This window comes from Ailuropoda melanoleuca, chromosome 16 (assembly GCF_002007445.2).
Source record: "Ailuropoda melanoleuca isolate Jingjing chromosome 16, ASM200744v2, whole genome shotgun sequence".
NCBI lineage: Eukaryota > Metazoa > Chordata > Mammalia > Carnivora > Ursidae > Ailuropoda > Ailuropoda melanoleuca.
In genome coordinates this window covers 28,234,512-28,261,137 of record NC_048233.1, presented here as the reverse complement: position 1 = coordinate 28,261,137, position 26,626 = coordinate 28,234,512, and the positions used below count along the sequence as shown (strand labels likewise).

At 36.9% G+C, this 26,626-nt stretch overlaps 1 protein-coding gene across 8 annotated transcripts in view; it reads right to left on the bottom strand.

Annotated features, from left to right (window-relative positions):
• Positions 1-2,569: 2,569 nt before the first annotated feature.
• Positions 2,570-26,626, bottom strand: part of RESF1 (retroelement silencing factor 1) — a 52,497-nt gene continuing 28,440 nt past the window's right edge. For 6 of the 8 annotated variants that reach the window (XM_034644697.1, XM_034644698.1, XM_011221512.3 and 3 more), the window contains 3 exons: positions 7,180-12,253; positions 5,811-5,894; positions 2,570-3,293 (listed from right to left, as the gene is read on the bottom strand). In XM_034644697.1, coding sequence (XP_034500588.1) covers positions 3,127-3,293; positions 5,811-5,894; positions 7,180-12,196 — 5,268 coding nt within the window. In that variant the 5' untranslated portion in view covers positions 12,197-12,253 and the 3' untranslated portion in view covers positions 2,570-3,126. Of the gene's footprint in view, positions 3,294-5,810; positions 5,895-7,179; positions 12,254-16,531; positions 16,603-25,270; positions 25,334-26,626 lie in introns of those variants that run through there. The other 2 variants (XM_034644699.1, XM_019796838.2) reach the window with 2 other exon arrangements.

Genomic DNA, 26,626 nt, shown 5'->3' with positions numbered 1-26,626 from the left:
AAGGGAAGAACTTGTTTTACTCACTTTTGCAGCTTCTATAGTAGTACCATACTTCCCACAAAGCTTCATACATTATAGGTACTATTTGCAAATTACTTCCATGTCCAGGAAACAAGATACATGTAACATGCTAGTCAGTGTTACCATTCAGATGGATTTTTTCACCATTATTTTTCCTTTAAAAATTTGTTCTATTAATGTGTTCTTTCTGTGGTCATCCTTTAGATAAATGTCCACTGATTTCTTTGACCTTTCACCCTTGCATTTCACTTCTGTTTTCAATTCCCTTCTTCCTGAAGGAATTTCATTGGTCTTTCATTGAGAGCCTGTCTTTCATTGTATTATGCATAAAGAGTATTTTACATACTACTGTCCTGAACCTCACACACCTAAAAGACTTATTATTTTTTACTAATTTTATTATTATTTTTTTAGAAGACTCCGTGCCCAGCATGGAGTCCAAAGCGGGGCTGAACTCACAACCTTGACATTAAGACCTGAGCTGAGATCAAATAGCTGGGCACTTAACGGACTGAGCCAGTTAGGTTTCCCTACTTTTTTAAAAATAATTTTCATAGTCTATGCAGGCTTCTCTCATCTTGTCCTGAAATTACCCTTTGAAATTCAAGGTCATAAAATAATATTCATTGGTACCTATAAGGTTCTAGCCTTAACATGTAAAAGCCACACCTAATGTGAAAACATTAACAATTAAAGAATAATGATAGCAGCCAATTCAACACTGTTAACTACTTATATGCAACTCTACATGCTTTATACTATCTAAGTATTTGAAAATTAATGTTGACTTTTCAGCAAGACTGGACATATCCATCTAATTGTGCTTGCTCCTGAATCACCACTGTAACCACTCTTATTTTTAACCATCTTAAAAACTGTGGACTTCAGATATTTATCAATATTTAGTCCATGAAAAATTTTTAAAGTGTTTTCATTTAAAAGTAAACCCATTACATGGTTATATAAATAGCATTTTAATAAAAAATATATCAAAACAAAAAAATCCATGAAAAGTCCAGCATTTTTTTTCATTTTTGCAAATCTCTTTAAGATCCAACTTCATTGAACTCAGTCGAATCTATCTACTTGTGCATTCAGCCTGTTGTTGAGCTATGTCTTGGTTCAAGTATACCGAAAAAATCCCATCTCACACACAGACGGCTTTTTATGTGGACAAGAATGTTCCTTCAGCTTTTTCAGATCACATATATTCTTCAATACTGCACCAAAAGCTGACAGTTTCCTAAAAGGTTAGTTGCAACATGGAAGCTTGATACAACAGCTATCTTTTTATATTCTTCTATTAAAATCCATTGGTCTACCTGGCATTCTGAGTAGATCTCTTATCAATTTGCATTGGTCATCAGAAAATATTGGTTCATGAAGTTATGTAGATCTTCCAAATACTGACATACTTTAGCAAACACCAAAAATAATTAGTCAGGGGCACTTGGCTGGCTGTTCGTTGAGTATATGACTCTTGATCTCAGGATTGTTGAGTTTAAGCCCCATATTCAGTGTGGAGCCTACTTAAAAGATTTTTAAAATAATTACATTCACTAATATTTCTGATTAACTCAGAGATCTAGCAGTAGGATGCTATCAAACTTGGTTTCAGATACAAGTTTTCCAAAATCCTAATTTTGGGGGGAAGCTTAAATTTTATCATTAACAAATGTTTTTCTTTTCCTTGAAAAGTCAGGAAGACGTAGTTGAGAAAAATGTCGATTTCTTCAAGTAAAAATGATGTCCCAAGGGACCAGTTCAGTTTACAAGTCAAAAAATTATTTTTTTCTCAATGGCCACTGCTTTTTCATCACTTAGGATATTTAAAAGATGTATACTAAAGGATTGAGATTTATTAATATTAACAACTCTCATTATTTTATCAAAGACATTATGAGTTTTTAAAAAAATATTGTTTCCAGCAGTGAAGAATACAACGATCAATGTAATGACTATCACAGTTTGAAGCCGTTGCCTTGATGGGTGCTAGGGTGCCAGCAGTTTTCCCAACCATTGCTTTTCTAACTGAATCTTTTATTGACATGAGACCATTAGTTAGTAGAAATGAGCATAGCTGCTTAGCATTTTATGAGAAGCCCTGTCTTCTGAAGTCTTCAGAATGTAGTTTTTAAACTTGTAATAAAATACACATAAAAGTTACTATCTTAAGGACTTTTAAGTGTACAGTTCAGTAGTGTTAACAATATTCACACAACGGCAAAGCTGAAACTATACTCTCATTAAACTCCCCATTTCTCCCTATTCCCAGAAATATATTTTTTAAATGAATATGAACTATACATATAGCATTGAAATTTTATGAAAATAACAACACTTTCCTAGTAGCCATAAAGTAAAACCCAGAACCATTTCGCCTTCCATGCTTTCTTGCAATTTCCTGACCCAAGGAAAATGTTTGTTCTTCTGAGTGCAACCTGAAAATATTTACTTCTGACAGCTTGTTAAAATTTCTCCTTTTTAACATGCCCTTCTAAAATGTGCCCTGTTGTGAGAGTAGAAAATCAAACACAAACCATTATGATTTCATATATATTTTAAAAATAAATGTTTATTTCAAGTATGAAAAGTAATGTTTAAACATTATCCAAAAATTATGTCCAGCTTAACAAGTACAAAACAAGACTTCTGACAAAGTTTACAATTAGGTATAAAATACTTCAGAATATACTTTGACATTCACAGTGAGCATTTTTAAAAAATAAGTTTTGCTAATAAGCTTTAGAAATAAAAACATATTTACAGTCCCAGCCAAAATAAACAAGTACTTAACTGAGAACAGCCCTCTCTCAGGATGGATAGTTAGCATTTCAAAATAAACAATGGTAAACTTTGTTCAATAATGTTGAAATTCAATACCTTGTGGTTTCCCTGACAAATACCATACATTTCTTATGTCTGGTACCACAGGTAAGGTCCTCAAGCCATCTTAATTAAGTAATTTCAAAGATATACATAACCTAAGTGAACTAAAATCTCTTGCGATTCTACCATGGCAATTCTGAGCATTTCTAGAAAAATATTCTGAACAAAAAATTTCTGGTGCCAATTACAGAACCATCAAAAAAATTAGCCTCAAAATTATTTTAAAGGACTGCTACCAAGGCTTCTGCTTCTCTTTTCCATATACATCTTTTTGTAGGTTTGAAACATTGCTTTTGAATCTTTTACTGGATTTTGTAGTGTCTCAAATCCATCTGCACTGAAGCTTCTCTTGGAGAGTCTTGAATTAGCCAAAACATTATTATCTAAGGAAATAGAAATTTTATTTACTTTATTACTCAGTATTAGTGACCAATTTACAATCAATTAAAAGGGAGAGGGAAAACCGACATTCTCCTTTGGGATAAAATACTAAAAAAGTAATTTGATAAACTATGGCTTTTTACCTATAGAATAAATTTTGTACACAGGGTATCTTGCCTCTCTTTGGGGACTGTTTTCTACTCTCATCCCATCTTCACAGCCCAGGGCTATTCTGTTCTACTACCATTTGCACACTATTATAGATGTGACCTTTTTAACAGCTATCTAAAACTAGGAATATAAAAAGTATAATCATCAACCAGTTCCAACCACTGAATGGAAAAGACAATTTTAACACTCTGGCCTTGCTATGCATGAAGTATTCTAAGACATATCTGTAGTTTTTCTGTTTTGTTAGACCATTTCAAGCATTGCATTAGCCTCATTATCTTTTTGATGGGTCCAGTTTTTCCTACTTCTTGCATTTCTAGATGTGCCTCCATTTCTCGGTAGCCATTCCCCCTATTTAGAATTCCCATGGTTTTCATCCTCACTCTAGCCATTCTTTTCTAGGAATAGTCTTGTTTTACCTTTTTCTGCTGCTCTAGCAAGTCAAGTATTTTGCCCTCTTGGTTCTTTACATGATTCAAATCCTTGTACATCCTCATTAGCTTTCTTTTATAATGTAATACTGATATCCCAGATGGGTCCCTAAGTCATTTTCCATTGGATTCTGTAACTTCTTCTCTGTACTTTACTCTGACTTGATATGGTTTTACAACTTGCACCATCTACATTCCAATCTTTGCTACCAAATTTAGATGTATAATTATCCAAAAATGTTTCTTTGCATCTGTTTGGGAGTTCATGACATTTGTTTTTTCTCTCTCTTCACGCTGGTTCACGTTGTCCACCTCTTCATCTTGGTATTTGTTCTGTCTTTCACACTTTCCCTGAAGCTCATCAGGCTTTTTTAGATTACAGGTGAATTTTACTTGCCTTTACTTTTTGATTGAAATAAAACTGACATACAATATTACATTAGTTTCAGGTACAACCTGGTAATTTGATCTTATACTTTTGACAGAGCTGTGACTTGTATCTTGGCTTTTCTCTACCCTGCTTCAGATCTCCTTGAGCTTGTGCCCCAATTTGTATTTTTTTTCATCATGATTCTGAGTACTGACGTTTATTCAACTTCAGTTTATTGTTCATCCTATTTGTGGCTATCTTTACGTCTCTCATTTAGCTCATGATTATCTCTGGTCAATCTGTGCAGACATCCGTATCTTCAGATTCAGATTCCAATCATGCCTCTGACCTTCTCTATGAGGTAATGTCTCTCCTATTTCACAGGACCTTTCTTGCCCAATCTCCATGCCCACTTCCATCTTTCTCATTTTCAAATTCCTGTGTTCAACTTTAGAAATGTTTTCTACTCTCACAACTATTAAAATTCATTTTCCCCTCTTTCAGATGTTTTCCTGTTCTGATTAAGAGTGCATTTCTTCCTTCGTTGAGTCTTCGATTCAACTTAGTGTTTTCCTATATGCATCTTTAATGTGTAGACTTCATTTCTACAGGCTTATAATATTTAAGCTCTCTTCTCAACTTTGCCACACTTCCTCTCTTTATTGTTGCTCATGGTGAAATTCTCCTTCCTCCATTTGCAAGGAATTCCATACTCTTTGTTTTTGCATATTCAATTAACCAAAAGGAAGATAAAACTCCTGAACCCTAGTTTCTAGTTTTCAATGCAAAACCCTAAAAACAAAGTCCATTCATTCTACTAATTAAATCATATGCTGAAAGCTTTGGTTTTTCTGGTTGGCCCTCAGCCCAAATCCCTTCACTGCAAAATGAAATTTTAACTAGGAGGTTCAGTCTCTTATCATCAAAATAATTGAAATTCCACATTTAATTAACTTTCAAAAGAAGGGATCCAGTTCAAGTGCCTATTCAGTTACTAGTCATGGAATTTCAGTCAAATGATCTAACCTCCCATTGATAAAATGGGGACATCCCCGTCTACCTGGATTTGAGAATTAAATGGATTAACTTGTAAATAACCCAACTCAAGAGCTGGCAAACAGGACATGGCCTACAGGCCAAGCCCAGCCTCTAATCCGATTTGGTAAAGTTTAATTGAAACAGCCCATACTCATTCATTTATTATTCTACTGCCATTTTCTCACTAGTGTCAGAGGTAAGTATTTAGGAGATCTTATAATCTGCAAAGCCTAGTATTTACTATCTAGTCCTACAGAGAAAAAGTATGCCAACCCCTTACCTAACTCATGGTAAGAAATATTTTCTTGTTAAGAGGAACTCCTTCCCTCTCCACAGTATGACAAAAATATCAAAAAATATCTTCCTACCATTCACACACACAAATATTGAATCACTACAAATACGGATAAAAATCAAACTTCACAATAGTTTCGTTAACAATAATCCAGCTTCCACATGACTGAGTGCCCAATAAATAAAATAAAAACTTAAATAGATGATGATTTTACCTATTTCTTGGTTGGCTTCTGGCATCCTTTTCTCCTCAGTTACACCTCTTAACCAGTCTTCTTTTGTACTTTTTATTCCTGAAACTATTTAAATATTGATATCAGATCTCTAGAAATTGCTATTCATATCTCTTTTAGTACTATAATGAAGGAAAATCATGTAAGCATAAAATAGACTTTAAAAAGTATTAAATAATATATTCACATATAACTCAAGTCTAAAAGAAGCCTGAAAACGGCCTTCTTCCATTTCAAACGCCTGAATCATAAACGAAAAAGGAGCTGCTTTAAAAGTTTACCTTCATTATGGAATTATGTTTCTTCCACTCAGGCTGAACAACAAATCTCAAGGTACTTAAGGGCACGTGAGACAAAGTCATTCCCATTGCCCCCACCTACTTCTAATGTTATAACACCCATGCCTCACTTTCCAAAGATCTATTTACATAGCCAAGTGAAATCACCAATACTTTGCAAAACGAATTCTGAACTCTATTTTATCATATATCCTTATCTCCTTTCAAGAAAAGGTACCTTATATTTGCATCATAACTTTCTGTGCCCCAACAGATACCGTATCTAAACATCACAGGAGAAATTAAGATTGCCATTCAAATCCTTTACTTCTCTAATCTGAATTTCTCAACACAATGTCTTATATGTAATAACCACAACCCCTACACGTTTCCTTACTATCACAAAAAATTAGTCCTCTATTTTCTCCTTCCCTCCTGGCACTACACGGAAAATTCTATCATTCAGCAGCTAACTGACAGTCATGCTTATGCTCTGGCTTTGGTAACAACACTGGACAGTATTTCTTCCGTGGTCCTCCCATCTCAAGAGTAGACTACATGGTAATGCTTTAACTTTTGTGGTAACACAGTCACCAGCTATTTTAAAGATGACAGTAAGATGAACCATTTCCATATGTATAAAAAGTTTTCACTAGTATGTAACGATTATCTCCTCGTATTTAGACCAAAACTTCAAATTCACAGGACTTCGAAATCAAAAGTCCAAATGAGAATCAACAAAACACTTGAAATAATGTATAACTTTTCTAACAGCACAAAGAACGCTTTTCATAATATAGGCTTCTTGGTGCAAAGGGAAATCTTTGTATTTGGCAAACCTTATAATTTCATACACCTCGTCATCAGTACAAATCTAGGACAATTTACAGTAAGGGGGAGATAAACTTAAATACTGCCCAATGAACCATCAATTTAGAAAAACAAATACCAAGGAATGGCAAATGCATTTAAGCCTTTGCTAGACACCCAGATGGTGTAAGTAGTGCTAACCCACTTGTTCACCTACAATGCCTTACAGTGTACCAGACACCATGAAAAAAATCATACTAGACCTTGCACAGGGGCTTGCTCCTTCCTAGGACAAGGCTGCAGATCCTTCCAGTCATCAACAGAATTTGTATTCTTAATCAGTCCATCTGGACATAATTTAAATTCCAGCATATTTGGTTTTTCTGTGGCATCTTTCACAGGTAAGAGGCTTTGAGGTTTATCTTCCGGTTTCCTCTCTTTATTAAGCTTCCTGGGTGAACTGTCTAATTTTGTGAGACAAATACTCTCATGCTCAGTGCATTTAAACGCAACTCTGTTCAGATACAGTTTCCTTTGATCCTTTGACTGGGGAGGCATTTGACTGAATTCCACTTCACTGTTTATACTGCTTAAACTTTTGTCTAATTTGCTTTTATCAATCCACATTTTATCAGCTTGCTTTCCATCAACTATTCCCTTAACATTTCTTGAAATGTATATTTTAGACTCCTCAGAATGGTGAATCTTGAGATTTTTACCATGGCTTGAACAAATATTTAAGGATTCTTTAGAAGTCTGCACACTGCTATTATGTCTCTCATTTGATTTCCCACAACTCCCTACTTGCATGGAAAGTTTACTGGGTTTCATGTATTGAGAATCACATGGTACCTCTCTCACATAGCTTTTCTTTGATGTGTTGCTACCCAATGCTTCTTTGTGCTTCTGCCTTTGCAAATACTCCTTTGGTGTTAGAACTCTATTAATTTTAGATGAACTATCCTTAGAGCCTGAGGACTTAATATTTGATACTGCCTTTTCTTTAACCCTAGCTCTTTCATTTGTGATTGACGAAAAATTACATAACTTAAAGGTACCATCTCCCACATTTTTATTCTGCTCTTGTTTATCGTATTTCTTCCTCTTTATCTTAGAATCAAGTATGCTCCCATCATCTAACTTCCTTTTTTCCGAAACTTTTTGTCTCAAGCCACCTGCTTTCAATTTTATTTTCTCTGGGGATACTGACTGTACCAAAGAACCATTCTTCATACGTAGATCTTTATTTTTATTTGTCAAAAAACCCACCTTTGTTTTTAGTGGACGTGAGTTTTGTGCCATGAGCTTCTGGTGCAGGCTCTCTTGAGAAAACTTTGTCATTTTACTACTGGTGTGAAAAGTTATCTCATGAAATTGTAGTTTTCCTTTTCTTTTGTGACTTTGCATGGAATCTAGTTTTTTATCACCTTTAGATAAAAACTGACCTGGTAATTCTTGTTCTGTCTTCAGTGATTTGTGATGTTTTGTTTTGGGCATACCATTTGTATTTTTGCCTTGATCTATTTCAGGAAAATGGTTTTTCATATCTGGAAAAGTCAAAGGAATCTTCGGATTATTATTTAGAGGACTATTACACCCAACAGGGACATTTCTATCAGATGTTCTTTCTCCTTGTTTATGACTGTTGATCTTCGAAGGAGAACACTGATCTTCCCCTTTTTCTTCCTTTGAAGTTGAGCTGTTGATGGAATTACACTGACACTGGGGTACTCCTTCATAAACCATAGATAGCCACCCCAATGCACAGCAACCGACATCATCTTTCTCTGAATCCATTAAGTTATCATCAGTCTTTCCATCTGTATCTGCTTGTGGGTCACACTGGTCGCTCCCTTCTTTTTTTACGGGTTCTTCTTTCTGATGTTCTGTCAACTTGTCTACCTCACAGACTTGACTGTCATGTTCAGGAAATAATTCTTTCATTTGATCTGAATTTAATATTGTAATTTGTATTTGGTCTGTTAAGTCCTTGGAGTCGCAACCACTTTTATGACAGGTCTGATCTTTTGAGATGTGGTTTATTTGTTGAGCCACAAAACCTTCATGTGTGTTCACAGCTTCAATACCATAGGGAAATTCTTTTAAAAGTTCTGACAGCTGATCGTGTAGGTATAAGACAGATGCCTTATCACTGAGAATCTCACTTCTTGAAGGATCTTGGGTAATGTAATTGCAGGACGAGTCAACTTCCTGAGGACAACTATCCTGCTGAATAGAAGACGAACACACATCATTAGCCATGCTTTCTTTTTTAGTGATATGGTCCAAGCTGCTCTCCTCTAGAATTCCACTATCTGCTTTAACATACTTCAAAGATGTTTCTGGAGGTTGCGGAGATTCTGTCTGATCAGTTACTTTATGTGAAACATCTGTGCACTGTAAAAAATTACCATTTTGAAAACCAAAGTCTTTACTTTCAGTGAGGGTGTCTATTTGTCCTTTTTGTTTTCCCTTAGTTATCACTTGGTGATTGGGTAGAGATTTCTGTGACTCAACCCTTTTCAAAGGAGGCAAGTTGAATATCTTTGCTATCTGGGAATTGTAAGATGTATCACCTTCAACAAGAGAACAAATATTGTCAATATGTAACATATCACCACTAACAGTATCACTGTTCCTTGACTTACATGAGGCTTGCTCTTCACTCACAGAATAGTGGGTAACTGGTTCTGACTTGATATGCCTTCCTTGATTGCTATTAGGTGTGTCTTCTGAATTAGTTGACTCATTTTGCTCCTCCTTCTGAATTGGTGAGAACATCTTTGTGTTTGTTGTGGTACCTGCTACTGGTTCCTTAAGATGAGCTTTCAAAGGAGCATTAACACTTGTATTTTCTGCCAACTGATTTTGTAAGCTACAAACACTGCCTTCTTTAATAACTGGATACAGTGTTTCAGGTACAGCTTCAGGTGTTATTCCTTTGGCAGACAATGTTTTCACATCTGAAAGAATTAAGGGTGACACTACAGCTACTTGAAGTTCTGTTCCCTTTGTAACAGTTGCACTGGAAGACTCATAATTCTGTACTACTGTTGACAAAGCTGTTTCTTGTAAGGTGTTTACCATCTTGTTCTGAGAATGTCCTACAACTGAAAATGGACTCTTATCACAGGTTTCCACAGGCGTTGAAACTCCAACTGCTGTTCTGTTTTTTGACTCATTATACTGTTTTTCCTCTGTAGGTTCTGAAGGCTGCTTTTTCCACAGAGAAAGACATGTTGCTAGCAATTCCATGGAAAAGTGATTGTCACTTTTAGAAGACACTCCACTTGTTGAGGATTTATGCTCAAGGCAAAAAGAGTTGTCTAAAACCTTGGCATTTATATTACAAATACTTGAAGTTTCCATGGTTTTCAAAGCCGGTTGGTTACCAGTGATTTGGGTATTTGGGTTAATTTCAAAACTATGTGGTTTAGAACCCTGAACACTTTCACTAGCATTTTTAAATAATTTCTCCTGAGGTTTATCTCTACATGTAAGTAAACTGAGAATTAGCGTATTTTTATTTGGATATTTTGAAACATATTCCTCAAAGGATGTAGACTGAGGAACAGAAGGTGTTCCAGAATTTGTTGGCACATTTAGTTCAACGTTGACATTTCCTGATGAAATCTGGGTGTTATTTAATGTTGCCTGGGTAATCTCAAGAGTTGATGCCTTTAAAGAAGTCCTTACTTGCAAATCATGCAACTGGTCTGGCATTGGCAACTTTTCTGAATAGACAGAATTCTGTAAAACAGAATTCACTTGGTTACAATTTCCCCAATTTGGGTCCTGGATGTTGGAATTCATTGTACTGTGTGTTCTATGTGTTTCTTTTGCAGATTCTATCATGGATGGTGGTTTATCCTCTGGAGTCCCTAGGGTCAGCTGCGGTCCAGACTGGATTTGGGCAGTTTGTTTCAGAGACAGTTCAGAATTTGGAGCTACTTCACTGTAAGAGGTATCAGTTGTTTTAATACAACCTGCTGCCATCAGAAGATTTTTATTAATTTTAATTTTCCTTGCAAGTTCTGAAAACTTCTTTTTTATTTCTACTAATGTTTTAATATCCCTCACTAACTTTTCTTTTGTGGCACTTGTGTCCAGTACTTGATTTGAAGTAAGATCACAAGAGTCTATTCTTCTCTCTTGATTATTTTGAGCAAGGGTCTGAACACCAGCCACAGAAGATCTAACAGGTTCATTAAAAGCCTGAGTGACATTGGTATTTACTTTCAAGTTACAGGAATTTCCAACTGTGCTGCCGTTTTCATTAAGGTTTTGCCAATGCTGTTGAAAGCTTCTAGAAAAGTCTTTCCTCATTTCAGGTAAGTGCATTTCTTGACTCTGAGGAATGTCCACAGAAGACTGTTTAATAACATGCTGAGTACTCTGCAAAGGCTGGCTTGTGTATCTACAGTCATAAGGAGGTGGCGGAGGTCTTTTGTCAGTCTGAGTAACTGCATATTGATATGACTGTATGGTTGCAGTCTGCTTTGGCTGTAAAGTCCGTGGAGAATCTGGAGGATGACTATTTTTAATATGCAATGATGTAGATGGCATAGGGTTTTGTTTCTGAAGAGTAGGCTCTTGCAAACAGCTTCGTGATGAGTAACTGTATTGCTTTGGAAATGGTCTGTAATCTGGATAAGTCAGTCCACTGGATGTATACTGTTGTGCCCAATCAACCTGTCGTTCTGATAAAGATGGGTTAAGTCTTGGGGCTCCTTGATAAGTTACAGGAACTCTTGCAGAATTAGAAGGGATCATTTGTAGTTGCATAGAATAAGAATCTGATGTTACAAATTGATTCTGTAGTGCATGTATATTAGGTGTATTAGCTCCAAAACCAGTTTGATGGGACACAGTTGCCCCTGTATGAGAAAGCATAGAGTTCCTCATTGGTGAGTTCAACCATACATTTTGTGTAACTCCTGAAGACATCTGCAAATTGTGATTTAGTTGTTTGGATCCTTTAACATTTGCATATGTGATTCTTTCCACTGAAGTTTGTGAGGCCACAAGTGTCCCATTATGCATATCAGGAATAGGGATTTGCTGAGGAGTTGTATAATTTCTGATGTTTAACAGTGGCTGTGAAACTGGATTTGAATTACCAAGAAACATACATGCTTCTTGGTTACTTCCAGGATAGTTTAAAGAATTTTGAGATGTTGTGTTAAGTGTATTTATTAAAGCCTGCTCCAAAAAAGAGGACTGCTTTTTAGGATACTGTGGTGGTAAGGTGACATTCTCTGGTTTTGCATTCCAATTCATTGTTGATTTGATGTAGTAGCAGTGTATTAGAAGTCAGTTGTTTTGAACGTCAGGAATCTGTAGGAAATAAAGATCTTTTATTAAAAATTTGTCTATGTAACACTTCCAAGAAAATTAGTTTACCCTATGTTATGTCTATCATAATTCCAGACACCTCAGACCAAAGATTCATCTTTAATTTGGGGAAGAGAAACAAAGGAAAGAGCAAAGGAGGATGCAACAATATGGCAAAGACCAATAAAATTTCTGGGGTGTTTTACAGGAATTCATTCTACATAATACAGTTAGGATTTTGTTTGTTACATTGAAGTGGCAATTACTTTTGCTGTTATTTATTTTAATAGGCTCTTTATTCTAAGTAACCCATGCTCACTGAAACAAAACAAAAAATTTCAAACACATGGTAAATAGTTCTTATTGTCTATCCCCATTGTCTAACTCCCTAGGGGTGTCCACTGTTAGCTTCCCTTTTGGAAAATTTTATACATAAAAAACAAACACATAAAGAAAATTTTATCTTTTTGTCTGATTTTCATTACTATCATTGGGATACCTTATCATTTCACTACAACTATATTAACTTTATTGTCTATATAACATTAAAGTTTCTGAGTATATCCCCATTTAACCAGTCCTCTATTGGCTTACGTTTAAACAGCTCTCTATTTGGTTTTCTTAAGTCTCTGCATTTACAAACTACCCTACCCTAAGCATTCTTGTATTTATGCTTTTATATTTGTGGCTAAACGTTTCTGGAAATTCTTAGAAATGAAATCAATGTGTCAAAGGACATTAAAATTATTTACATAAATAGTGACAAATTGCCTTCCAAAAAAGGTTAAAATAACTTAAACTCACTAACAGTATATTGATGAATCTAAAAATGGTCAAATCTATAATAAATGAAGACAAATTAAAATACAAAATTAAACAAACTTAAGCATATTAATAGTACACCCCAAATACAGAACACACATTCCTTCCAAGCACACATGGAATTTTTGTCAATATGACCATATTGGTATCAATAGTCATATCAATATCAATGTCATATCAATATGACTAGCTGAGCCATAATCAAATCTCAATTTTCAGAGTATTACACTAATTCAGATTAATTTACAGTAGACTCAATCTAGAAATTACAGGGGAAAAAAGTAACTAAGAAATTGCCAAATAACTGAGAAATAAGGAACGCACTTTATACTTACACAGAGAGAAAAAGCGCTTTCTAGTGCCTCTTCTCTACTTATGATACCACTCCTACCGGATCAGAGCCCCACCCTTATGATGTCTTTTAACCTTAATTACCTCCTAAAGGCCTTATCTCCAAATAGTTACATTAGGAGTTAAGGCTTCAACCTATGAATAGGGAAAGAGGGACACGCAATTCAGTCCATAACATGCTCTTATACTCACGTTCACATATCACTTGACAATAATTCATAGCATAAATAAACGTATTTTAAAAAGGAGACTGGGAGGGGTGCCTGGTTGGCTCAGTTGGTTGAGCATGTGACTCTTGATCTCAGAGTTGTGAGTCTGAGCCCCACGTTGGGTGTAGAGATTACTTAAAATCTTTAAAAAATTAATTAATATAAAATAAAATAAGGAAACAATCCCCCACATTTACCTAAGAGTAATAACCCAAGGAAAGAAATGACAGAGTGAAATAAACAAAAAAATGAACACGAATGTAGAGATTCAACTAGACAGAAGGTGATTCTTTAAATAGAATAAAAATCAGTAAGCCTCTGACAATACTGATCATGACATTTTATTTATTTTTTTGAAAGATTTTATTTATTTATTTATTTGATTGACAGAGAGAGCGAGACAGGGAACACAAACAAGGGGAGTGCGAGGAGGACAAGCAGGTTTCCCACAGAGCAGGGAGCCTGATGCAGGGCTTGATCCCACGACCCCTGGGATCATGACCCGAGCCGAAGGCAGAAGCCTAATGGCTGAGCCACCCAGGTGCCCCATGATCATGACATTGTAAAAGTGTAATATTGGCAGGGGCAGGGGGGGAGTGCCTGGGTGGCTCTGTTGGTTAAGTGGCCAACTCTTGGTTTCACCTCAGGTCATGATCTCAGGGTCCTGGTATCAAGCCCTGCATCAGGCTCCGTTGCTCAGCCAGGGAGTCTGCTTGCGGATTCTCTTTTTCCCTCTCCCTCTGCCTCTAGCCAGCTTGTGTGTACTCTCTCACTCTATAAAATCAATCAATCTTTAAACAAAGTGTAATACTGGGAAGAGAGGTTACCACTAGACCCTACAGATGTTAAAATGACATTATTTTGAATAATTTTATTCCAATACATTTCAAATTTAGGTGGAAGAGAAGTTCTTCGAAAAATACACCTAACTAGGAAGAATACTGATCTCCTTAAAGGAGTGCCATTGATAACTAAGTATATTCTCACAAAGAAAATGCCAGACCCATATGGCTTTGCTGGAGTATTCTAGCAACCATTTATGAAAGAAATAATCCAATATAACAAAGGATAAAAGAGAGAACACTTCAGAGCTCATTCACTGATGCTGTCATCCAAAAGCTGAAAAGGAAAATTAAGAAGCCAATCTCCTGCAAAAACGTAAAAGCAAAAATCCTAAACAAAATGCTAGCAAACCAAACAGGGTGACATATAAAAAGGATAACCTTTGACCAAATTGGGGTTATTTCAGAAATACTAGGTCATCTGAAAATTAATCAAAGCAATAACACAACAATAATTTTTTAAAATGCTAAGTTCCTTTCAACACATGCAAGAACCTCTGATAAAATTCAACATTCATTCATTTGAAGAAAACTGTATCAAACCAACAACAGAAATTTCCTTAAATTTCCTTAGATACATGGTAGCTTTAAACATTTAGATTGACAATAAAACACACCACTACTGCCCCTTCTATTCATCACTGTACTGGAGATCCTGGGAAGTATAAGAATTAGGAAGGAAAACATAAAACTGACTATTCACAGAGGTTATGTAGAAAATCCAAAACGATCTACAGCTCTTTGAGATCTATTAAGTTATGGGTCATAGTGTTCTCACTACGAGGAGAAACAAGACTGAAGAAGGCATGTATGCTTCTGGATTAAAAACAGATCCCAGAAAAACTGAATGGGAAGAAATCAGAAAGGGAGACAAACCATGAGAGACTCTTAACTCTAGGAAGCAAACTGAGGGTTGCTAGAAGGGAGATGGGTGGGGGAATGGGGTAACTAGGTGATGGGCATTAAAGAGGGCATGTGACGTGATGAGTACTGGGTATTATATGCAACTAATGAATAACCGAATCTACATCTGAAACTAATGATGTACTATAATTGAATTTAAAGAAGAAAAAAAAATGAAAGAAAAAAAGGAACATCTCCCAGAGAGATAGATCTGTGTACTCCTCACATGCCTTCTCCCAGGAAAGGAAGATACAACTGACTGGGGGCACCTGGCTGCTTCAGTCGGTAGAGCATGAGTCTCCTGACCTTAGGGTCGTGAGCCTGAGTCCCATGTTGGGGGTAGAGTTTACTTAAAAGATAAAAAAAAAATAACACACAACTGAATGATCAGGCAGATGCATAATACAAAGTAGCACTTCTACTAGAGTTAATGATGACTAATAAATTCTCCTTAGTTCTTATGCATACTTGGGGTGGAAGGTTGTTATGGAGTGAATTGTGTCGTTCCACCGCCAAATTCGTATGTTGAAGCTATGCTGAAGCCATAACCTGCAATGTGACTATATTTGGAGACAGGTCTTCGGGGAGACAATTACATTTAAGTGAGGTAATAAGGATAGGGCCCTAATCCAATAGGACTGGTGTTCTTATAAGAGAGACATCAGGCATATGCACACAGAGGAAAGACCATGTGAGGTCACATACAGGAGGCAGCTGACCACAAGCTCAGAGGCTCGGGAGGAACCAAACACCTTGATTTTGGACTTCCAGACTGAAACTGTAAGAAACAGATATGTTGTTTAAGCCACCCAGTCTGTTACATTAGGGCAGCCCTGGAGGACCAACATGGGGTTACTTGTTTCCTCTCTCTTCTTTGCTGGCAAAAAAACTCCTGAAGCCTAGAAAATCATCCTTGAACTACCTATTTAGAGGAAGGGAGTCAAAGGCTGTTTGCTGGACTTTTTTCTGACTACAGAGTCTCTACTTTCAGATACCAAGTATTAAACCTTTTGAGAATATATTGTAATGGAGATTACCAGAGACAAGATTTGTATTATCTATCATTTTAATTTCTCTTGAAAAAATTAACTTTGTGCCAAAATCTCCACCCCACTCCATCATCACCCTTCAACTCTGACAATCATGGCACTCACCTGAGAAGCCCCACATATGGCTGAACTTAAGAATCTCGTTCTCTGCACAGGAGTAGCTGAAGTTTCTGGATGGTGGGGGAATCACACAAGCTAGCAGACTGATTTTACTTCATGAACACAAACATCAAACTTAACACTGCTCAACAATTCCAATTCTACTCTGTTTTACTAAATTTCCCCCTATTCTCTAAGACCTCTTCTCTCCTCCCTGGTCCCCAGCCACTCCAACCCACACTCATGTTCCCCTGCCCTAACTCAGCTTGCTTATATTTCAGAGAGAAAAAAATAGCATCATCTGCCATCCTCCCATCATCAAATCTATAAAGCCCACCCTTGTAAATGTAATATGCATCTCCAGTAACAGAGGTGACCTTCCTCCTACCAAATCTCTACATTTAAAATCCTACTCCCAGGGCACATGGGTGGCTCAGTTGGTTAAGTGTCTGCCTTCAGCTCAGGTCATGATCCCAGGGTCCTGGGATCAAGTCCCACATCAGGCTCCCTGCTCAGTGGGGAGTCTGCTTCTCCCTCTGCCCCTCCCCCTGCTTATGATCTCTAATAAATAAATAAAATCTAAAAAAAAATATAAATAAAAATAAATAAAATTCTACTCCCCTTCCCTTTATTCCTGGTATCAACCTGTCTCTACGGATTAGGTCATTCACACAGGTACACACATACTCTAGGACTGGCAGAATTCAAAAGAATAAACCTCACTGGGCCCCATATTCTTTACTATTCTACCTATGTACCAATGACAGTCTTTTAGTATGGTTTAAAATCACAAGCATAAGTCAGATTTTAAATACTTAACACCTTTAAAGGGATAGATAAAAATGATTTTTAAAAGTAATTTGTGCTTCTACAAAATATACAGTGAAAAAAGCCATTAAGGAAATTAAGATGTACACTAGAAAATACTCATGTAATGCTAAAGAAAATACTAAGGGAGGGAAAAAAGATATAAAACCTAGAAAACAAAAGTATAAACAGCAAATGTAAATCCCATTATATCAATAACATTAAATGTGAATGGATTAAACAATCCAAAAGACAGACTGTCAAACTAGATTAAAAAAAAAAAAAACCTAACTAAATGCTATCTCCAACAGACACACTTTAGATCCAAAGATACAGAGTGAAAGAATAAAAAAGGTATCATATCATACACACACAGAACTGCGGAAGGTCTACGCTAATTATCAGACAAAACACCCAAATCTTACTAGAGATAAAGAGAGATATTTTATAATCATAAAAGGGTCAATCCAACAAAAAGATAAACAATTAAAAACACCTTAAGAGAGCATGAAAATAAAAAAAGCAAAAACATGAGGGAGAAATAGGTAATTCACCAAGAGTTGAAAACTTCAATTCCTCATTTTCCATAACGAATAGAACTGGCAGAAAAATCAACAAGGAAAGAGAAGTACAGAACACATCATATACACCCACATTTGTTTCTATTAGGGACTGAAACAAATTGAGCATCTTAAGTTGTAGGTTAGTACATAATTGTCCATTGATTGCCTGTAGGTTTAAAGCTCTCTCCACATTGGCAACAGTTCAAGTACTTTTGTCAAGTAGTCAAGGGATCAGCAAGCAGCCCAGTAATAGGAGTAGATGTCATCAAGCCACCAAAACACAGATTTTTATATTCAATTGTGGGAAATTCTAGGAACATCCTTGCTATTACTAGCTATAGTAAAATTAGCACACTCTGAATAATGACTCTAGATATAGTTAGCACAAAGTTTGGCTCTACTAACCCCACCTATCAGGCAGGTTTTGCAGTCTGAACAGGTAATATAAGTATGTTGATGCTGTTAAGATGTGGTGGCCTCCACTGGGAGGCAAGCAGCCCTTGAATCAGAGTCAATTCGCACACTACTACCCCAAAGAGAGGATACATGGAGGTTTCCTTGTATGTCATCATAAAAGGTCTTAAAGTTTTAACTAAAAAAAAAGTTGTTTTTTTTTTTCACATCCTGGAAATAGTAAGATTTATTTGAGAGAGAGAGAGAAAGAGTGTGCGCGCGCTAGCGCACATGCAAGGGGAGGGGCAGAGGGAGAGAGAATCCTCAAGCAGACTCCCTGCTGAGCGTGTAGCCCCACAAAGGCTCCATCCCAGGACCCTGAGATCATGACCAGAGCCAAAATCAAGAGTCAGCAACTTAACTGACTGAGCCACCCAGATGCCCCTAGACAAACTACCTTTAGGTTTGCCAGTTTGGGGCTTTGAATTTTATGATACTATTACTATTACATCCTATGAGAAAACTGGAAGAAAGCAAGTCACTAAAAATTCAAAATATAAGAAGTTATGAACAGTAAGCTATGAATTGCAAAATTAATTTCTGAAGCAGGAAAAAAAGAATCAAATGGCTGCAGGAGACACTACGTAACAATGCATGTGATTTTCATATAAAAATTTCATAAGGACTTCACCAAGGTTAAGATTTGTGAATTGTCTTTTCATTTTAAAGTATACTATATCCATATAATGCAAAGAATGTAGTTTAAATGAAAAACTGTCAACCCACCAGCTTCCTTTATTTGTAATTTAGCCTTATTACAGAAATTTACAAAGCAAATAACTAAAAATCATAGCTTAGAGGAATAATCATATTAATATTTATCTCAAGCACACACACCCATAAACAAAACACTATGAAAAGGGACCTGTTATGTTATGGTTTGCCATGGCCAGGCCTATTATAGGTCAGATGAAATAGAAAGAATAGGACAAACTAAGCCACATCAAGAATTGTTTTATATACAAGGGTGACTACTTATCAAAGAAACTGGAACATTATTAAAGTGAAAGACAATGCTATTAATAGCCAAAATGACAGGCATAAAAAAAGACCATCTCAGAGCAACACAAAAGATGCAAATCTAGAAAATGTCTGGGAGGCTTCAATAAATGTTTGTCAAATGAATAAACATTATCTGTAAGTGCTGAATGCCAAGTTAAAAAGAAGTCCCTATTTCAACTTCTAGATGGGGAAAAAGTTCCCAACTCCTACCTTCAGATCTGTTGTCAACCATAAACATCACATGAATTCCATCTGTAAGCCTTTCAGTACTTCAAAAATACAGAAACTTCTTAAGAAATATATAGAATACTCTTCTCCTCCCTGAAAAAAAAACCCCAAAAAACCCAAAACTAGAAATTCTGGTATTTTAAATTGGAACTCTCCTTTATGGCTTTTTAAGTTCCACTTCTAATGTGTTCCACAAACCAGAATTTATTTGGAGTGTCCACTGATGTGGTTAAATTGAGGAAAGCCAGTATTTTTCATTGAAAAACCGATTTGATGGGGTGCCTGGGTGGCTCAGTTGGTTAAGTGTCTGCCTTCAGCTCAGGTCAGGATGGGACTGAGCCCCACATCAGGCTCCCTGCTCAGTGGGGATCCTGCTTCTCCCTCTGTCACTTCCCCTGCTTGTGCACATGCTCTCTGTCAAATAAATAAATAAATCTAAAAAAGAAGAAAAAGAAAAACTGATTTGCATTACAAAAAGCTACAGATACTTCTATAACATCAACAAAACCACAAATACCAACACTTTGGTGTAAGAGACACTTTTCAGGAATGCCAAAGTATCATGATTTACTCAGCCTATTCTACCCCTGGTTGTTTGTATCCTTAGTCATGGGAGGAGTTAGGCTATCAATCCTTGAATTAGGCTTTCAAGAATATTCTAAGTTTTGTGTTATGTATAATACAACTCTGTAAGTAACAGCTAACATTTGAGAATTTACTATATATTAAGAACTGTGCCGAATGCTTTAAATACATGATCACATTGAACTGACAGAACATATGAATGACGCCATGCAGTACTGCCACGGCTAGCAGGGCTGCAAGTCCTACTATCACAGCTATGATGTCTCCACACCGCCAGAGACAGAAAGAGACAAGACTATAATTTCACATGCAACTTATTACTTAAAACAGAAAAACCAACATCAGTGTCCCTGTTCCCAGAGGGTGATACCAGCGTGTTTAGGAACACAGGCAGCTGAGGAGCCAACTCCAAACTGTAGTCATTTTATAGCCTGCAGCTATATCTCAAGGCTAAGGGAGGTGGTAAACTGTGCTCAACTGGCACCAGAGCAGCAAAAAAAAAAAAAAAATCCTGTGGCCATTTCTCACAAGTGTTATCAACCTTTGTTCCAGGAGGACCTGCTGGGTGTCCTGCCAAGATATGGGTCAAACAGAGATTAGGCTCTGACTATTTGGCCCATGAGAAGACAAAGGTAATCAGAGTACCATGGTGAAGCTGCCCCCCTATATCTCTACCCTCCACCTTTCATGTGTCCAGCTACAAATTCTATTCAGAAGCACAGGATACTCAATCAAATACCCTAATTTACTTTACTTTCTCTTAGGCAACATTGCAAAAGAGTGACTTGACCCTGATCCCTGGCAGGATGATCAGGCCTTTTGTGGAGGTCAGGCCACAACCAGGCTCCCCACACAGATCGAAGCAAGCGAAGTATGTCCCAGGTATCATCAAGGTTCACCAATGAGAGCCACATGGCTTTCTCCCTAGAAGAACAAGTGAATGGGAAATAAACTGCTCTACTTTTGCTGACTGATTAATCTAGGTACAGCATGGGGTGTTGGCAATCACATATATCCCATTGTAACTGGCCAGCATGAAGTTCAGAGCAATGCATTTGACTATCATTTGGGCTAAAAAGTTTATGCTACTTTCTTGTGTCTCTAGAGCAAAGGTCAGAGACAAATTTCAGACTACCTTTACAGTTGTACTATACCCTGAAGTGGGAATTAAAGATCCCAGAGCACGTATGAAAAAGTCAGTTACCCTTCCTTGGAGTTCTGCCTAGCAACTCATTTTAGAGTGTTCCAGGTAAGGAAGGAAACAGGATGCATTAAGGAAACAGGATTCATTAGAGGGGTAGTGGTCTCAAATATCTAGAAATCCCTGACAAGTGCCTCAAGTACACGAGCAGTTTGCCAGGCAAGTATAAGGTACCTAAGATGCAATATGCTGTTGGAGTACAAAGAGTACCAGGAGTCTAAGTATTGCTATTGTAATAGGAGTGAGTCAATTCTGTGCCTCTTGAGGTGGATGAACTCTCTGAACAGAACTAAATAGGTACCAAAAAAGCAGGCTGAATTGGCCCAAAGAAAAATCTGAGAATTTTTACACACTCTTAGTACCTCTGTCATTACAGACCACATTCTACTGTCTACTCTGGTTGTCCCAGGTTTAGTTTAGAGGGTTGCAAGAATGTTAACAGAGGCATTTTGTTGGCATGGAGTTAAGACCCAGATTTTATAAAACTAAAGGCTGAGATTAACGAAGCAAGGGAACCTGAAGTACCAGAAGAGACCTATAGGACAGAATCTATTTTCTTGTTAGCAAGGTCAGGCAAGGAATAACATATCCACTTAAATCCAGAGCCGTAACTGTAGTCTAGAAAATACATACACGAGAACTCTGCTTTGCCTTATCAGGAAACCAAAGAAAATCATGACTAAAGGATAAGGTATATAAAGCCTTGGCCCAAAGGACACCCCTCCCAAGGACATTCACTCCCAAAATCAGCAGCTACTGAAGAGCTGTAAGAGTCCTTAGATTAAGATCTTCCACTGGCCAATAGAATGTTGACTAAGGGTGGTAGGTAGCAACAGCCTGGGGTAAATTAGATTACTAGTTTCTGCCTCCTCCCCCAACCCTGATCCCCTGGGTCTACTGTCTTCCTTCTCCAACGAGCATAGGGGAGCATGCAAGTTTTGCAGGTGAGAAGCCACGACAATCACTCAATTGTGAACTGATCAATTATGCTCTAAGCCACCCTAGCCACAAACTTTGTCCAAAAACATGGTCACATGGAAGGAAAAAGTAAAAAAACAATAGAAGTTGTAACAGCGAATCTTTAACACTGTCATAAAGCACAGGCCTACTTGAAGTATCCAATAAACACCCTCAATTACTCATCTAAAACAGCACATGGCTAAAAATTGAAGGCAGAAGCAGATTTGATATAACCTACATAAACAAACAGTTTTTGGGGTCCTAAAGAATTTCTAATGTACATAAATGCTTCGGAGACCATCTGTCCCTGCCATCTGTAGCTGTGGAGATGGCATACCCATGCAGTACTTGTGGAAGGAGAACCTGGAAACATGCACCTCCCCTCCATGGACTTTGCCTGTGCCTTCTCTCTTTTCCCTGTTGGTCACATATTGTGTCCCTTGCTGTCAAACTTTAGCCATGAGAATATAAAAACAGAGAAAAGGAACAAAACCAAAACTTGGGTCTTTGAAAAGATTAACGAAATTGATAAACTTTTATCTAAACTAACCAAGAAAAAAGTCTCAAATTACTAAAACCAGGAAATAGAGACATTACTACCAACCCTTCACTGAAAATAGAGAGAATACTATGAGCAACTGTATGCCAATATATTTGATAAATTTGGATGAAAAGAACAAACCCCTGTGATATTGTAATTTATATTAAGAAATATGTATTTGATCTTTGTCCCCATTTCTGGCACAAAGTTCCTAAAATCCTTAGGTTTTCCTAAGGGATGTGATGAAGGAAGGTGCCTTTGGTTATGTTAATAAGGTGACTTTTAGACTACACCAAAAGATGGGGGCTATTTGCCAAGAAAACCAGCCATGTGATTAGGGGATTGGCACTTTCAGTCCCACACCACCCCACCCCTAGAGAGCAAAGGAGAGATGGGAGGTTGAATCAATGGCCAATGTTTTTAATCAATCATGACCATGTAATGAAGCCTCAAAAAAAACCCAAAAGACAGGATTCAGAGGGCTTCTAGGTTTGTGAACACATGAAAATTTGGGAAGAGTGGCATGCTCAGAGGCGGCATAGAAGTTCCACTCTCCTGCCTACATACCTCACTCTATGCATTTCTTCTACGACCACTTATTCATATCCTTTAAAATCCTTTGCAATAAACCAGTAACCTAGTAAGTAAAATGACTCTGAGTTCTGTGAGCCTCTCTAGCAAATTAATAGACTCCACAGAAGGGTTTGTAGAAACCTCTGATCTACAGCCAGTTAGTCAGAAGTACAGTTAACAATCTGGACTTGTGACTGGTATCTGAAGTCCAAGGAGGGTCACAAAAACCTCCAATCTGTGGCCTGTTGGTCAGAAGCCCAATTCCTGGGCTTGGAATTGGTATCTTAAATGGGGGCAAGGACAGTCTTGTGGGACTCAGTCCTCAAGCTATAGAATCTGATGCTACTTCCAGGTATATAGTGTCAGAATTGTGTTGAATTGTAGGATACCCCCATCGTGTCCTCAGAGAGTTGCTTGTTGTTGGTGTGGGGGGAACCTTCCCCCCCACATACAATGGAATTGAGTGTACAACCCCAAAAGACACACTGAGCAAAACTGACTCTAGAAGATACAGGAAATCTAAATAGGCCTATAAAGAGATTGAATTAGTAACCAGAAAATTACCCAAAAAGAAATGGTTAGTCCCAGATAGCTTTCTGGTGAATCATACCAAAAATTTAAATATTAAAAACCAATTCTACAAACTTTTCTAAAACACAAAAGAGGAGGGAACACTTCCCAAGTTAATTCTATGAGGTCAATATTATCCTCATAGCAAAACCAGAAAAGAAATCACAATAAAACTACAGACCAATCTCTTACAAATATAGATGCAAAAAATCCTCAACAAAGTACTAGCACACCAAATATAGCAGCATATAAAAATTATACGCCACAACCAAGTGGGACCTATCCCTGAAACGTAAGATCGGCTCAACATTAAAAAAATCAATGTTATATAACATATCAATAGAAAAAAGAATAAAAACCACACGATCATCTCAGTAGGTGCAGAAGGATCTAACAGGTAGAAATTAAATGCACCTTCGAATCCAACACCTTTTCATGATAAAAACACTCAAACTAGAAACAGAAGGGAATTTCTTTGATTTGATGAAAGGCATCTACAAAAAACCTACAGCTTACATCATAATGAACAATGAAGACTGAATGGTTACCCTGTAAGAGATCAGGAACAAGACAGAGATGTCTGTTCTTGCTACTTCTGCTCAATACTGTACAAGAGGATTAAGCAAAAAACCATGGCAGTTAAGCAAATAAAAAAAACTAAAAAAGATATCTGATTGGAAATAAAGAAGTAAAACTACCTCTACCTGCAGACGACATCATCTTGTACACAGAAACCTGTAAGGAATCCACTAAAAAAACTAACATAAGTAATAAACTAGTTTAGCTAGGTTGCCTAGTACAAGCTCAAAATACAAAAACCAAATGTATTTCTAAACAACACTTACTCTAGAAAACAATCCATTACAGTATCACTAAAAAGAATCAAACATTTTAGAATAAATTTAACAAAAATGAAAAATTTATACTCTATAATAAACACTGCTACAAGAAATTAAAGACCAGGAGCGCCTGGTTGGCTGGGTTCGTAGAGCATAAAACTCTTGATCTCGGAGTGGTGAGTTCGAGCCCAAAGTTGGGTATGGAGTTTATTTAAAAAAAAAAAAAAAAAAGTGTCATAATTCTAAAAAAAATAGCAAGATAAAAAAATCAAAATATTGGGGCACCTGGCTGCCTCAGCTGGAAGAGCATGTAACTCCTGATCTCAGAGTTGTGAGTTTGAGCCCCACGTTCAGTGTAGATTACCAAAAAAAAAAAAAAAAAAAAAAGTTTCATTAAAAAAAAAAGAAATTAGGGGCACCTACCTGGGTGGCTCAGTTGTTAAGTGTTTGCCTTCAGCTCAGGGCATGATCCTGGAGTCCAGGGATTGAGCCCCACATCAGGCTCCTCTGCTGGGAGCCTGCTTCTTCCTTGCCCACTCCCCCTGCTTGTGTTTCCTCTCTTGCTGGTTCTCTCTCCCTCTGTCAAATAAATAAATAAAATCTTAAAAAAAAAAAAAAGAAATTAAAGATCTAAAAAAATGGAAAAACATCCCATATTCAATGAATTAAAGGATTTAATACTGTTAAGGTGGCAATACTTCCCAAACTCATCTACAGATTCAATGCAATCCTTACCAAAATCCCAGATGCCTTCTTTTCAGAAATTGAGAACCTGATCTTAAAATTCATTTTGAAAAGAGTAAATCTGGGGGACTCGCACTTTCCAACTTCAAAACTTACTACAAACCTACAACAACAAAACCATGAGGTACTAAACAACATAGACAATTATCAGTGGAACAGAATTCAATAAAGAACTCTTACAACTCAAAGACAACTCAAATTGAAAGTCAACAAAGTGCAAATATGCACATAAAAAGATGTTCAACATCATAAACCACCAATCAAAAACACTGCCATACCACAAAAAGACAAGTGTTTGCCATGGATGTGGACATATCAGAAGTATGCGCTGCTGCTGAGAATATAAATGGTTCAACTAGTTGGAAGAACACCCTGGCAGTTTCCCAAAGATCAAATATAGTTATCATATGATGAAGCAATTCTGCTCCTAGATATGTATATACCCAAGAGAATTAAAACTGTATGTCTGCACAAACACTTGTACGTGAATGCTCACAGCAGCATTACTTACAGTACCTAAGTGCCTGTTAACTGATGAAAGGATAAACAAAATATGGCATATCCATACAATGGACTATTACTTGGCAATAAAAAGCAGTGAAGTACATACATACTTCAGCATGGATAAACCTTGGAAACAACAAGTGAGGTGAGAGAAAGGTCACAAAGATCATATATTATCAATTCATCTATAAGAAATGTGCAGAACACACAAACCTAGAGACAGAAACTAGATTAATAGTTGCCTGGGAATGCTTGGGTTGGGGGTGAGTGGAGAGTGATTTGTGAAACAAGATTCCAAAACACAGTGAGCATTAAGAGTCACTCTAAACAGAGTTAGAAGGATATTAAGGAAATAGGGCCTGTGCTTGTCTTGTTTCAATTTTTGGAACACCATGAACGTTTGACTTTTGTCAACTGCAACTAGACCACCTCCTGGAACACATCTTCCTACTTTGGACTGAAATAGGATGTTAATGCCTATTAGCCAAACAGTCAATCGTGTATCACAGTTAGTTTAAACTCTGCTAGCAC